We start from the raw sequence: 15516 nt of genomic DNA on the forward strand, positions 1-15516 counted from the left end.
AATTTCCTAAGTAAATAGAGACGGGAAAAGAATAAACAGCCTATAATAACTTTAAATTTATTTATTTACTCAAATGGAAGGCAATCGATAAATTTGCAACAAATAAAAATAAATAACACTCTCTCTAGCAATAATTACGTGATCGTTACTTAAACGTACATTACAATAAATTCATAGATACTTAACAAAACTTATACCTTTTTCTTTTTCGCATGCTCATACAAAATATGTTCGTGTGATTGTATGTAGGTGTGTGTCCGCGCGTACGCATGCTCATGTTCGTATTACATTATCTTTTGTTACTTTCAGTATAACCGCACGTAGCATGTTATAAGTATATTTCACAAAAACTCTATATACAGACGAGTCTCGTCCCGTAGAATTTCATCTAATCGCTTATTTTTTTTGTTGTTGTTCATATATTCATCCGACAATATTCTCATACGCTCGATTATACAAACAAAGACACTTTCACGCGTTTCACGACAGACTATCAGATTCGCACAGCCTGACAAATCAATCAATCAATCATCGATAGATTTCATGATTCATGATTCGAAGAAAATGAAATAATTACAGGATTACAATGCTAAGCAACGATATTTGCTGCAATACGTTAAAAAAAAGAAACAAAAACGATGAGGGATCGTACGCTATATGTTGGTCGATGGCGCTGGTCGTCCGCTTGCTTGTGATCACTTAAGTGCGATTAAATATCGCAATTGTTTTATCCTAAACATATTTGTACAAGCAAGCCCGTTTCATAGATGACAAGTCAGCATACTCATGACTCTAATTTACGTATGATACAATATTTTACAACACGATACAAACTTTTATTGTCATGGCAACGGGTGGTACAATTGTAATGACGAAGCGATACGCGGTGGCAAGGGGATTTTTGGCACGATTTTCTACCCCGATCACGCACCATGTTCTCTTCTGTATTTTCGTGGAAACATTCCTCTTTTTCCATATTTTCCCGCGCTATGGAGCTTAAATGCAAAATTAGTAGTGTAGTTACAAAGCGATTTTTAATATTCAATCGAATAAATGGGACCAGGTTCGATTTAAATGCACGGATTCTGAATTGATTATGACCGTAAACACGAGAGGGCACTGTAAATTGAATGAGTTATGGCGCGCGAAAGGTGTTGCGCTCGAGTTTTACTCCGAATATACTTGTTTTATTCACCCGCTTGTATTTGTAATTACATTCGATCGTCAATTTCGTTAAGACATTTAAGTATTTACGATCCGGGTCGTTTATATTGATTGAGAAACACGTTAAGTGAGAATTAGTGCTTTGCAAAGGAACTACCGTAAAATGAGGGTGCATCGCGACTGATTGCTTCATTGTTTCTACGAGGAGCATGGTGTCTCGGGGCTGATACGATGTTTCTCTATTGCATGTGAAGAACGTTTGGAATGTTGCTTTTTGCTGCTTCTTTGTGCGATATGGGGTGAACGATGATGGTATGTATTTGCTTGCCAAAGTGCCACTTTCTATCGTGAAAATAAGGGACTACGCCTAATCGAATCAACAAAGCACTCTTCGTCTTTAGTATTTGAATTCACACATCGTAAAAAAATTAAGATACTTTTTTACTTTAACAAAAGTATCCTGAATTACAGAAATTTTATTGCACCGTACTGTAAAAGATTGCTTTGTGATTCAATCGCGGCCACTCGAGGACAACTGATAGCTTTAAGTGGGGTTTCAATTAGCACCATCGCTGATCTCATACGCTGATACCGTCTCGACGCACTCACATACATTTTCACGTATTAATCACGCTAGGTAACACTGTACGCATTCAACACTTTCGCTCCTTATTACCGATTTAGGCAGTGCGATCCTTTATCGTTACATCGGCGTACGAAGCCACTTGGTTCTGCAAAGAATGTCTCAGAGAAATGGAAGGCGCGTGGCTTCTTCCCTGGTGCTTTCTATTTTGCGTACGTTTAGTAGAATACAACATGAAACACATACGATACAAACATAACCTATACAGCAACATCTTGGCACAGTCCAATTTAAATAAACATAGCTGCATTTATCGTTTCGAATTGGGTACAATGCGACGTATAAAGTTAGGTTAGAAGCTTCGATCGGCCAATCAAAATTCTGAGACGAATCCTTCTTAACTCTTGCACAAATTTATGAACAAAAGCGTGGCTCGTGGTACGCGTAGCTTCGATCTCTTGCTCATTTGGAAACATGGAATGTCACAAAAACAACAAAAAAGATTCGTAAAGGGAAACGAAGAAACAGGAGAACCGCACGATACCCTTACATCGGTATACCTTTTTTTTGCACCCATTCTGAAAATTTCTATGCGATTATTGATTATAATATGTATGTGTAATCTCTAACATCACATGCTCTGCCTTAGAAAAATTATATATAGCTGTGCGGGAAAGCCGTCGATCTTGCTTCTTCTGGTTTTCCTTTTCTTCTTCTTTCATTCTTTTTTTTTTTTTTTTAAATTACATTTTCCTTTTTGTCTTACCGAACGTACCTGTGTTTTCGAACTCAGCGTACACTATATTTTACATATATGCATATATATATGTATATCTATGCGTATATACATATATACATACATACAATTGTTTTACAACCGTTACAATATACTTATTTTCATAAATAAGTATTTCGATTATACCATTAAAATTGAATAAGGTTCTGTTTCGGAGGGATGTAGTTCGAAGGAAATGAGGTTGGAAGGGAGAAGCATACGAGAAAAACATATACGCCGCTTTCCCGTTTTCCTGTTTAACACACATGCTATTCGCAGTTATTAAAACTCAAGCAACACACGACTGTAGACTGGATAGTAAAAACTAGCTAAAACGTTCGTAAGGAGATTCTTTGGAGAATTTTGAAGATATCGTCGTTGTCGTCTTATCTCCGATCGCAGGATGCATTCGCCATTACGAACTCATCTTCGCTTTCTACATTTGTCCTGCTCGGACGATCATTCGAATCTCAAATGATTACAGAAAAAAATCCACGCGATAATGCGCGACCGATCCGATGAAACGAAAGAACGACGGTACTATGCATTGGTTCTTATACTGACCGAGGAAGACCAAAGTATTCGTGCACTGATGACAATTATCTTCTATTATAAAACCCCTTAGAAACGATTGCTTCGCGGTCTTGTTCTCACCCTTGCGTTTCCACGCTACGATCCTCTCGCAATTATGCACCTTTCTTTTTTTCACGTGTTTAAATTACTCACCTAGAATTGCGGTTTCATGAAAATTATATAGCTAGTTATTCCTAGTTCAGTTTTCGTAAGAAAGTTCTTCGCTCGATATCGAGAAGCGTAAGTTGTACGCGTAAGTACAATAGTTTGAATGTCCACGGGAAGTTGCACAGCGCCGAACTCGCTAGAAAACAGTATCAGAGGCAAGCAACTGCAAAACGATTCATAAAAATGCACCAAAAGTAGTCACAGATTAATCACAACAAGTGTAGCACTTGGCTTTGCCAGGTTGTTAAGTTGTTTCTGTGCCTCGCTGGATCTTTTCGTTTTCCCGTTGATACGTGGATTAAGTACACAAGGCCGAGCTCCGAGGAAAAATCTCGGGCTAGGTTGCGAAGTCGACTTTGTCCCAAGTTAGTGACAGATCGGAAGACATCTTGAAGTCGGAGTCCTCCATGTTGAAGAGATCAAACGGGTCTTGACTACTAGCTAGCAACGGGTCGTAAATGTCTGTACCACTCGACAAACTTGTCGGTGGGGCTGGCTGATGATTCGACACCGTGGAAGCAGTCGGAGGAGACTGAGGCATCAGAGAATCCAGCCAGTCTGGATCGTCCATGTCCATGGGCATGTCGCCGATGTCCATCAACTCTTGGGGTGCTTCCATTTTTACTCCTAAGTCGCAATCCAATTGACTGAAATCCATCGTGTCTAGAGTTTCGAGGTCCAACTCGAGTTCCTGAAACGAAAAATCGGTACGATATATTTTCCATTGACTTCGAAAACGAAGAAAAGCCTCGCTTTGTAATCGAATATACCTTGAGGTCTAAATTTGCGTTATCCGAAGAAGTTACTTCTTGAGGAGGCTGAGGATCAGGCGATGCTTGCTGGGTGGACTGCGGGCTGAGCAGCATAGCGGCGTCCAGGTCACCCTCCGAGGTTAGCAGGTCTGTGTTGAACGACGAGATCTCTTCCTGCTGCTGTAACTGTTGTAACGCGGTTGGCAGCTGGATAGAGAAGGTTGCCAAAGGCAAAGGAGGCGGTGGCGGTGGCGCCGGCGCCGGTGAACTCACGCAATCACTCTGGGAAACCTCCATGGCAATCGGACTGATCGGACTGATTGGACTAGCAGCGGTGAAAACCAACGAATGAGTCTGACTGTCCGCTGGTGCCGTGAACACCAAATTTTGTTGGAGCTGTCTGTTCGGTGTCGTTGGTGTGGCTGGGTCCTGCGCGGCGCTCGGTGGTAATTCGCCATTTTTGATCAGGATCTCCAACACATCGTCCACGACTTGACTCTTGATGTGACTCTTTTGAACCGGTTCAATTTTAACCTGAGTGGAATAGAATTGTGGAATAGAATCGATGAAGTTCTATTTGAACACGAATATAGTCTTTTCTCTTCCTTTTCATTCTACTACAAATCAAATATATCAAAGCAAGCAGACGTCTTTACCTTTAAAAGTTTTGCGGCTTCGTCGTACTGAGGAGGCGGTGGTTTTCCATCTTCGGCAGTAACAGTTTGTTGTTGCTGTTGCTGAGCCTGCGCCTGCGCCATCAAAGCGCTCAGCAGCGAGCCATTTAGTTTCGTAGGCTTGGGCAGGTTGAAAACTATCGCTGCGGGTATTTGCACGGTGGCACTGTTCTTGGTCTGATTCTTTTTATTATTAATCGCAGTCAGAGTCGAAGAGTCCAGAATGGCAGCAGTATTATTTGGCTGCGCCTGCAAGAACGCAGCGAGGCTGGCTTTTGCGTTCAATTGCTGGAACGTAGCGTGCTGCTGTTGCGTCTGCTGCTGAGACTGTTGTTGATTCTGCTGTTGTTGTTGCTGTTGCTGCTGCTGCTGTTGCTGCTGTAGGTGCTGCAACTGCTGCAAATGTAACGCCAGTTGCTGTTGCTGCATCTTGTTCTGGATGTGTTGCTGCAACACCAGCTTCTCAGCGTGAACCGTAGACGGTTGAGTTTGACGGATCTGCTGAAGTTGCTGTTGAGACTTGTATAATTCACGTTGCAACTCTTCTATCCGTTTCCTTTGCTCTTTGATTATGTCGTCTCCTGAAACACGGGCTACATCGTGAAAACACGGACGTGTGTTGCGTTCCGAAAAATTCATTTTTCGAAAGTTTTATCGTTCATTTAAGTGTACATCGTATTTTCTACTTTATATCTGGAGGAAATATACGTAATAAGGAACGCGCTGAAATACCTGGGGGACTCGACGGATCGTCGTGTTCGCTACCATGCGGCGAATCCGTGCGAGGACTGTTAGGTTCGTCCTTGACGGCTGAGCCAGGACTTTTGGCATGGGAGCTCGACTCGTCGGATGTGACTGGCCCCGGGGTGTCCATCAATATGTGGCCCATGTGCGTCACGTGCGGTCCATTTGAGCTAGACGTCGAGTTACCGCTAGACGATTCCGTGAACGGCTTTAATCTCTCGATCAGCTGTGGCTTCGAGCCAGATACCGGCAAGTTTCGACGTTTCAACTCTACTTTGAGATCACTTACTGAAAGGGTTACATTTATTTCGGTCAACCAATCACTGACACTGTGCCTTGTTATTTATCTTTTCATGAGTACAGTTTATTCTCAGCGATATAATTAACCAGTTTCTTTTGCTATCCGTCCCCAAACCGAGCTTAGGACACTTACCTTTCATGTCTTCCAGCTTGCCCAAAGGCCTTAAGGGCGGTTGTTCCGAGGGGTTGTTCGAGGAATTCGAGGGTGCAGGACTCGGCGCGTTCACGCTGCTTCCGCTGATGCTTCCAGCGTCGCTGGCACCGCTGCTGTTCAAAGACAGTGGCGGCTTTTGCGCTGCCGGTAGAATGATCTGAGGGTACTAAACAACAGAACAACCGAATTATGTAACGTCCGAGTGAACCGCGAGCTTCGGATCCGGGTACACGATAATTACATAAAACGAACGTTCGAATTGAGTAACCCCGCCGTCTCGTAACTTGAGCCCAATTTTCGATTATAAATTTAGACGTAATAACGTAATTGCCATGCAAATTGTCGGGGTGAAAGTACGGCGTTAACGAGACATATCCGGCTGGATTCGCCCGTTCGCTCGCCTGTTGCTAACAGACGAAGAAAGTGGACGCTTTATAATATTTCTATTTGGTCGGTGATCGCTTTCGTCGAGGTAAGCGTACCTTATGCTGCCATTCGAGCTGCCACTGGAGAAATAGCTGTTGCTGCTGAAGGAGTAGCTCGTAGCTGGTCTCGCCAGGCGGTGCCGACCCGAGGCCGGAAGTTGTAGACGATACTGAGGTCTTTTGAGCGTTTGGCGGGCCCTGGGAACAATCACCGTTCAATGTCAGTCGATATTAATGACCACCGACGAATTAAAAGGGGCTCGGTATCCTCCACTCCTAGATCATCTCTAATTGCTTAATCGCAAAATCATCGTTTCACTCTACAAACATCCGTATACTCCTCTTCATGGCACAAAACAGATAACAGAAGTTGCCAGTCGCGATTCTTTTTCCACGTCTTAATCGTCTTTGTCTTTAAAAGTCTTCGTCGAAAATTCTTACATAGTATTCGTCGCGGGAACGCGTGAACGAAAAGGCTAACGCAAAAATCAAGTTAGCGGTCCAAGGAGGATCAGCAACGTGGGAGAAGCCAAGGCGCGAGTGATAAATGATACATCAAGATGTTTTCTGCGCCCTCATTTGCACGCCCATTCCCGGTTCGCTTTCACACCGACCACGCCATATCCCGAATGTTTCAGGAGCGTGGCCTGGGCCTTTGGCACCTATCGCGAACTCGGCTGGACCCTGGATCTCTCTTTCTCTCTCTCCCAGCTCCAAACTGCCTGGACCCCCTTGGAACCGCTTCTTCACCGCTCCCTGGCTTCCTCGCTCTTAGGTGCAATTAGCGCTCGAATTACTCAGAGCTAACGAGGTGGGCCTCGGGCCCCAGGCCCTTCAAGAGATCGCGAGAGTTAATCACCCGATACGATCTCCTTCTGCGTTTCGTTCTTTTCTCTTTGCCCAAATAGAAAGAGAGAGAGGGAAAGAGAGAGAAAGAGATTGCTCCCTCGCGGGCTACGGGAGCCGAGATTTACCGGCCGTCCGTATCCCTTTTTACTTTGCTTTTACCCCTTCTCTTCTGCTTGCTCTTACATTTTTTTTCTTCGGCCATTCGCCATTCTCGTCTGCTTTCTTTTCTCCCGTTTGTCGTTTTTTTTTTCCTTTTCGAGCTTCTTGTTTCTTTTGTTTCCTCTTTGTCTCTGCCTTCTTGTCTCCTATCTCTGTTTCGTCTCCTCCTCGAATCTTTTTTCTATTTCGCGCAGTTTTTTTAACTTCGAAACATTTCGTCCTCTTTTTTCTTCTTTCTCTTATCTTTCCAAATATCGGTAGCCGATACAGGACGATTTCGCTTTACATTTACGGGGCCACGGAGAATCGAAAATGTTCGCAAATTTTAGCGGCAACGTAACACCACGCTTTGTACGCGGCGAGTCATAAAACGTTACGCGAGTTTTTACTTTCGTACGGCCAGGTTTAACGTTTAAGTAATATATTTGCACCTTGCTGGCATGAGAACCGTGCGTTCACGCCCACCACCGAGAAATATAAACAGAATCAAGAGTGAAAGTAGTAAACGCTACATCGATTCCTGTTCTTTTCTTTTATGTACGTTCTACCGTTACATCGCTCGCGTATCATCGATTTATAATACACGCATAATACTCAATGGGAAGATCGATAATTGCCAAGAACTATCTCAGTCGTGTACATATATCTAACGAAACACAATGAAAAGCGTGAGTGGATCGGTACCGCGAGTAAAAGACAACATAGGGGCATTCAAAGAGACAATAGAAGTAATCAAAGCGACTCACTTTGTACTCATGGAACTTGATGGTACGAGTCTTCGGTTGGCTTTTGGTCTTCGACTTCTTCCTGTTCTTATCCTTGCCGGGCGCGTCGCTCCTCTGACACGTGGAAGCGGCTATGGGGCTTGGTTGCGGCCTGGGGGTGATGGCGGCCGGCGGTGGTGCCGGTGGCGACGCTATCGAGATATTGGAAAGGGGACTCAGGCTGGACGTGGTCGAGCCCAAGGACATCGGACTCGGCGCCGGCGCCAGTGGAAGGAGGGTCGTCGATGGACCGTTTGTCTGACTCGCCTGTTAACAGAGATCGTTGCTTTTTTCACTATGGAATCCTCGATTAATCAGCTTACATCGGTACGCTGCCAATTTATGAGCAGCTCTTAACGTCCGACGTAAATCTATTTTTGCGGCGTGTTTCGATGCTTTTTCCATCGCTATCGACGTTCCCCGCTTATTGTCTCGAAATGTCTTTCTTTCGGGACGCCGTTATCGTCCATCTACATCGACCGATAAATCAACCTTCCGTCGGAGATCGGGATTTACGCGATTCTCGAGCCGCTCACCTGCGTAGAAGCATGCTGTTGATTGTGCTGCGCCTGCTGCTGGGATTGCTGCTGCTGCTGTTGCTGCTGCGAACCCACCACCGTATTGCACAGTTCTGCGAACGTTTGTATCGTCGACTCGTTCGACGCTTGTTGGAACACCGGCGACGTGGACGAGACTACCACGGCACCGCCAGTCGTTGGAATACTAAGGGAAACGGTCACTATACCAGCCGAGGCAGCCGCTGTTTCCAGAACGTCCGACCGAGATTCCAGCTGGGGCGACGGTGCACCTTCCGAACTCTGAGAGTCATCCTCGAAGGTGATGTAATGGTCTGGATGCTGAGGCTTGGTTACTTGGCCTTCGCAGGTGGCCTTGAAGGAAATGTGACCCTCTGGTGGAAAACGATAACAAGGAAAGGATAAATTTAAGCAAAATATAAGGAAACAAGCTGCGTTTACGTGACACAAAAGACGCGTTAACGATGCTCTTTTTACAAACGTCCGAAGGTTATCGATCAAGATCGCGGAAGACAGATCGAGTTGATGCATGCGCTCACCTTTAACCGCCCTCTCAATAGGTTCCTCCGTGTGGAGAATGTTCTTCTGGATGAGCTCGAGCGGTCCAGGTCGATGACTGAGTTGGTCGTTCAGCTGGTCGGCTAACCTGGCCTTCTTCAGCATCCGTTGCCTTTCGGCCAGGCTCGGATCCACGTGACCTACATCTTCGAGGATATGCTGTCTAACCAGCTCCTCCCGACCTGGTCTCTGCTGGATCTTCGCCTTCAGCAGGTCACCGGTTTTCGCCCGTTCCAATTGCTTCCGTTGTTCGTGAAACGCCGGCGGTGTCTTCAGAGCTGTGCGAATACCGATCGATAATCGTTAGTTTTCGAGAAATCTACTCAGAGTTTACCACGCGTGTCGAATTTGTTCCACGATAACACCGACTAAATATATCCTAGACGTGCCGGTATGAGGATCTCGATAAAGGTACGCGATCTCGAGAGTTTATCTTCGCAGGTACCGTTTCCGACGTGTTGAAAATAGTGCGCGTTTCGACGCCGAAATCAATGTTCCTCGGATGAAAATACATATTTAGAAATCTCGCGTTCTCCACGTATTTGTTTACCATTCTATCGTTTGAGTATTTTAAACAACGAACTACGTTTTATCGGAAGCAGCGTTTCGATCGAAGCGTAATTTTAGACAAGTAACCTTGCCTCACGGAGGAAGTCACTATTTCCAGCTGGTTAAAAAACTCGACTGTCATTCCCTCGTGGTAGAACTAAAATCTCGGCCGCGACATACGCTCGGAAGATTTTATCTTCCGCTGGGGACATTTAAATCACGCTCGGTGGAATGCGACTATACTTTCATCGAGTTTTCTTCGAGCGCGTCGATAGCGGAGAGGAGCGAAAGAAGCGAAACAGTGCTCCGCAACGAAGGGCGCGATCTAATAAAAGAACCGGCCGAATGAAAAAGCACTTTCGAAGCTTTTAGGGTGTCCTCCGACGCATGCTGCACGCATCAATTTCCGGCACGATGGCCCTCAAAGGACTGGCCTCGTGGCGCCATTTTGGTGTCAACGTCAAACGCCTCGTCGCATTCCTGCACGCCATTAAGTTCCCGGATAAATGATCCCCGGACCGTTTTCTCTACACTCTACGTGAGCATCGCTCCACTATTTCCGGACGAGCGACGCGCACACGACTGTCGCATCATTACGTGGAATAAAAGGTACATGCCACCTACGGTGCGACGATGTGGCAATGAAAATATGGAAACACGTTGCTCCACTGTCTTACCAACGGATTCGTTCGTGCCCGATAAATTCCGGCTTACCTCACTTTCAACTATGTTTATAATTTCGTTGGCGATAATTTCACGAATCGTTCGTTACGTTTGTCCATCGATGGACGCAAGATTTTATAGCGTTCGTAAATCATCCGTGAAAATCGTGGCTACTCAATGGCGCCGAGATCGTTTGTTCGATCGTTGCTCTAGCTATGTGTACGAATTGGCCGCGTAACGCACAAGAGAAGCTCGTTAGCTGCGGGAAAATTGGCGAGCCGCGAATCTGAAAGCGCGTGCAAAGACAGGGAGCGGCGAACGTAGCCGAGACTGCGTAGGAAATGCTAAAATTAACCGAACGATTCGAATCAATTAGGCCTTTCCAACATCCCCGAGCAATGGCTCGCGGCTTTTGTCTCACCCACGCGTGTTTGTTAGCGAAACCCGCCGCGGGTGTACTATCGGCTATACACGCGTATATATTCGCACAAGCCAGCTGTGACCTAATTGTCTAGTTTCTATCGAGATGCGAGTAAATCACGAGCCGATGGACGTGCATGGGACTCGAGGTTTTACCCTGTCGAGGGAACGACCATAAAAATAAACGATACCTACGTCGAGAATTTAATTTTGTACGATAAATTCTCGTTGTCGCGCGACTTTATTACATTCGTATCGAACGCGAGATCCGTGAGCCTAAGATGCGTCCTCATATTCGAGTTTCTCGTGTTCGCGATCGGCCCACTGATATTTACGCGAAATCCGAGGCAATTACGTCGAGATTCGTGAATGGCCTCGAAAGTGTCTCAATTTTCATGCAAATGTAATCGCTTCGTTTGGGTGAAAGCGCGCACACAGTGCACAACGCGTCACGGCCTTCTTCTATTTCTTTTTTGTATCGACGAAAGTTGCACTTTCGTAAGTTCGTTTCAATATCGAAGATTCTTCTTTATAGAACCGTTGTAATTCAAAGTTAGCTATTCGATGTCTAACGCAACGTAAAGAAAAATCGTATTTTACTAGAATCATCGTTTCGTTCAAATAGTTCACGTGCACCGATAGAGTCTCATCACGCAAACGAGGAGAAGCGCAAAAGCAATCGGCAACCCTAAATCATTTACGATTGCACGCAACAGGCGCCAGTCGTTGTTACGAGGGGAATGGGCAATCGAGATTTTGGATTTACGACTCGCGATCGAAATAATTGCGACTTGCAATCGCAATCAGTCCTAATCGCGCTGCAACGATAGTTTCAAGAACGTTGTTAGTACGATCTATTAAATGTCTTGATTCGCCGGGGTAGAATTCAATTTTTGCGGTTTACGTCGGCCGACGAGAATACAGGAAATTATTCGCTGCCATTTACACGATCTCGAGTGCGTGGCTTGCGAAACGCTCGATTTAGATTCCGTGATTCTCGCAGCGAGTCGCAGCTTTGTGTTGTTTCTTAGCGGCTGGTTCATTGGCGAGGATCGCGCGTGGGCGCATTGTATAATATAATAAGCGAGCGCGTCCGGAAAATTTCGCCGATTATGCAACCGCTTCCGTGTGAATACACGATGATACGAGCAGCTGCATGGACCGTTCAGTCCGTCATTGTTCGACGTTCGTGCGTGTTTCACTCGGATGTAAAGATACTTCTTCTGAATTGTAAATGTAGGTGCTGGTGCAGTGTAAATATTTTTGCAACGCCATTGAAGTCGAAGTAAGGAAATCTATGAATGATTTGATAGCCTACTTCGTTGATCGTGAAACTTTGATTCATCTTAACTGGTTCGAGCATTCTTTCTCGCGCGTTAAAATTAAAATCCTTTATCCGGTAAAATTAGCTGCTTTTGCAACGTGAAATTAATCGTGTCACGTAAACGGATCTACAACGTAATTGCAAGTCGCTTCTCCGAAAAAACCATTATCCCGTTGCCATGCGCGATATCTTCGACTCTTGCAAGCTGTAAATGACTACATCCCGTGGAACGAAATTGCACACGATGGTTCGCGCGAACGCCAGACGAAACGGAGGGTATCGAACGTCGTATTTCTACCAGTCTGCGATAAACAGGCTGCATTTCGATGCATGAACTTTGCTGTGTAGTGGTAGTTTGGTTTGTGCGAGCAAATTATACGTAAATTTAATATACGAAGCACCGTACTGCCTCGTCGGATTATCTAGGCCGTAGTCGCTAAATTCCGTCGATGAACAGATTCCACTAGATTGTCGGATTATTAGATTATTTCGCGATTGTAGGTTCGCTCTGTCGTTAGATTATACGTTATCGAATACTCGAACTGTATCGTGCAATTGATAAAGTAGATCATTCGATGTGATAATGGCAGGATATAACGCGATCGCGGATAACCAATAAAACAATTTCAATCGCGAATTTGCTTTGAATTACCTAATGCCAATGATTTTCAACTTTTTGTTTTGAATTTGAAACTGGTAGTAATTATCTCGTAGAGAGCGATGGTTTGCAAGAAGGGGGCAACTACTAGCGAACCAAAGGAAAGATCACACGCGATATTAGCGCGCAATTGATCACTGTATGTGAGCACGTCAATTTAATAAGGTACTTTAGGAAGTCGTTGGTGCCCCAGTTACTTCCTTTTACGCGGTTGGCCGAGCCATCACGGGCAATCGCGTGGTAATTAAGTTGTAAGTGGATTAATCGGCCGTTATCGCGGGAAAAAACGCGACACGGTGACGAACTTGTTAAATCTAACTCGAAGCCCTCTCTCGAGTAGGGCAAATAAATTTGTTCGACCGGACGGAATCGTTTTCCTTTGCTTTTACTGGCCACTAAATACCATCAGCAACGAACTCTCTGACTTTACCGTTTTTGTCCAGTTTTATCGTGCTCTCTAAACTCCTAATTGATTTTGCTTTGAGAGTCATTCGACGAGAACACTCGTCTACGGTCTTGAAATCTTTATGGCCTCGTTGCTTTATTCGAAGAGCAGAAAAACATCGGCGTACAAATTTTCAATTACGGACGTTGGAAATTATTCGTAAAATTCAATTCGATGGGAAACTTGTAAATTTGGTGTAAGGCCGAGTCCTCGTGGATTCGACAAAAAGTCGGCGAAAATTTTTATTACGGTGGAGTTACTTACATGGCATGATGCCTTGCGCAACCAGCTGATTGATGGGTCGCCTCAGCGTAAGCTTCACCTTCAGCGCTGTAACAGAGAAAACAACGCGTCTTTCAACAATTCGTTTCTTCTCTCGACGACGTTATCTGTTCCACGATCTTGTACGTTCGCTCGATTCCCTTAATTCGATGCTTATCTCGACCATTCAACTATCGATTCCTACATCCGATTAACCCGTTCCATCTTACGAATAACCAATCTTCGTCACAACATAAACGCTTATATCAATTTCAACGAGTTATTCGGATAGTATTTTATCTCGCAGCATCTCGAAAACACAAGCACATTTTAATCTGATCGAATCGTTGCACTCTTACGGAAATCAGTCGAGATTACCTCAGATCGCGAGGATTTCCGTGGAACAGCCGCGGAATTTCACTGGCAAGCAACAGCTCGTTCTATAAAAATCGTATGATCAAAGTCGATCGGTGATGGCCGCGTGGCCATTTCTCGGTAGCCAATATTTTCTTTCCGCATGCCGTTTAAGCTGTTCCATATGGCGTGACTCGGTGGGGTCGGAGGAAAAAAAAAGAAAAGGAAAAGAAGTGAGCACAGGGGAGAGATGGAAAAGAGGGAACCCTTCTTTCCAGTGGTTAATTGGACCACCGCACGCGTGTATTTTTCACGTGCTTCCGCGCGACGCTAATTTTGGGCTCGATAATTAAAGAGCGCCACGCCACGCGTGCTTACATAAATTACTCGAACTTTCATTTTGTTATCATCCTGCTCGATACACGAATATTCGAGATACGTGGCTCCTGGCCCGGACACGCCAGCCGGATACCAGGCGTAACGGGATTTGCGTACCGTATTGTCGGCGTAGCGGCGTTTTTCATGCCGGCAGCTACCTGTGTTTCAAGTACGGCTACATGGAAAGTTCGCTGGAAACTGGCGATTCTCGAATGCTACGGGCAAGTCAAGTGTCAGTTTGAGTTTCTTTCGTTTAGAATGGCATGTTGAGCGTGATAAGTTAAAAGACATAATGGCGATCGTAAAGTCGAGAGGTTTTGGGCTGAATCTTTCGTGGAGTTTGTTTGGCTACGACACAAGTATACATCTAACCGAATCAATGGTTTTCCTTATCGCCCTAACATAAACATCCCATGTAGTCACTTCGTTTTACGGTTCTTGCTTCGCTTAAATATAGGTGAATAACTACTTGTATATCTTGCTTTAACCAATAATCCTGCAAAGACCAATTCACGTTCTAAACATAGAGTATCCCTCACCTCTTTTCCACCTAAGGAAACAAGCAATTTCCAGCATCCAAATATTCCTATGTAACAATTTTCGACGAAAAACAAATCCATTCGCGCCAGTTATTACTAGTCACGTGTCACGAGAACAGATCATGGATCGCGACGTCATCCATGAGACGTACACGAGTTTCGAATGGGTTCAGCGTCCGGCTGCGATTCGGCGGCGATTTGGCGGTCGGCTAATTAAGGGGCGATCACGGTGGATCGTGATTCGGGAATCCGGAGCCGACGGTCGTTCGCCGCTTGGGTTCGCAGATCAAAGGTCGACGAGGAGCACGAAGAGAGCGAGCGAGCGTGGCGTGGATCGCGGGCCCGGCTACAAATTAACACACAAAGGGCCCCTGGTTATAAATACGCGGAGGACGCGCGGGTCAGATTGCATAAATTGCCGGCGTAAGAGGAACAAAACCGCGGGCCGCATGGCCGCGCAATCTGAATTCAAAGCAGTCTGTATCCCGGAGAAAAATGTCTACCCCATTCGGTTTATTGGTCGCGAGACATAGCCGCACCAGGGGGATCCTTCGCGGTCAGTTTTTTCGTCGATCCACCGCAAATATCTGACTTCGACGTATCCGACTGCGAATAATCCACCGTTTATAATGTCCACTCTTTGCTCATGCCGCGTTTCAACGCTGCGCTCAAGCTATTGGGTACTCTTCAGCAGTTTCTGTTCAAAGAGCGAGGACTTCTTGCTGCATGAATCCTTTCATTTCAATA

The 15516-nt window shown here is 45.3% G+C and overlaps 1 protein-coding gene across 7 annotated transcripts in view; it reads right to left on the bottom strand.

The window, feature by feature from the left end:
* Positions 1-46: 46 nt before the first annotated feature.
* LOC126867506 (myocardin-related transcription factor B-like) overlaps positions 47-15516 on the bottom strand; it is a 247804-nt gene continuing 232334 nt past the window's right edge. For 5 of the 7 annotated variants that reach the window (XM_050622051.1, XM_050622135.1, XM_050622404.1 and 2 more), the window contains 10 exons: positions 13502-13567; positions 9160-9456; positions 8621-8994; positions 8067-8351; positions 6370-6510; positions 5867-6053; positions 5422-5721; positions 4672-5282; positions 4034-4549; positions 47-3954 (listed from right to left, as the gene is read on the bottom strand). In XM_050622051.1, coding sequence (XP_050478008.1) covers positions 3601-3954; positions 4034-4549; positions 4672-5282; positions 5422-5721; positions 5867-6053; positions 6370-6510; positions 8067-8351; positions 8621-8994; positions 9160-9456; positions 13502-13567 — 3131 coding nt within the window. In that variant the 3' untranslated portion in view covers positions 47-3600. The remainder of the gene's footprint in view (positions 3955-4033; positions 4550-4671; positions 5283-5421; positions 5722-5866; positions 6054-6369; positions 6511-8066; positions 8352-8620; positions 8995-9159; positions 9457-13501; positions 13568-15516) is intronic. The other 2 variants (XM_050622313.1, XM_050622225.1) reach the window with 2 other exon arrangements.

The sequence above is a fragment of the Bombus huntii genome, chromosome 1 (assembly GCF_024542735.1).
Source record: "Bombus huntii isolate Logan2020A chromosome 1, iyBomHunt1.1, whole genome shotgun sequence".
Lineage (NCBI taxonomy): Eukaryota > Metazoa > Arthropoda > Insecta > Hymenoptera > Apidae > Bombus > Bombus huntii.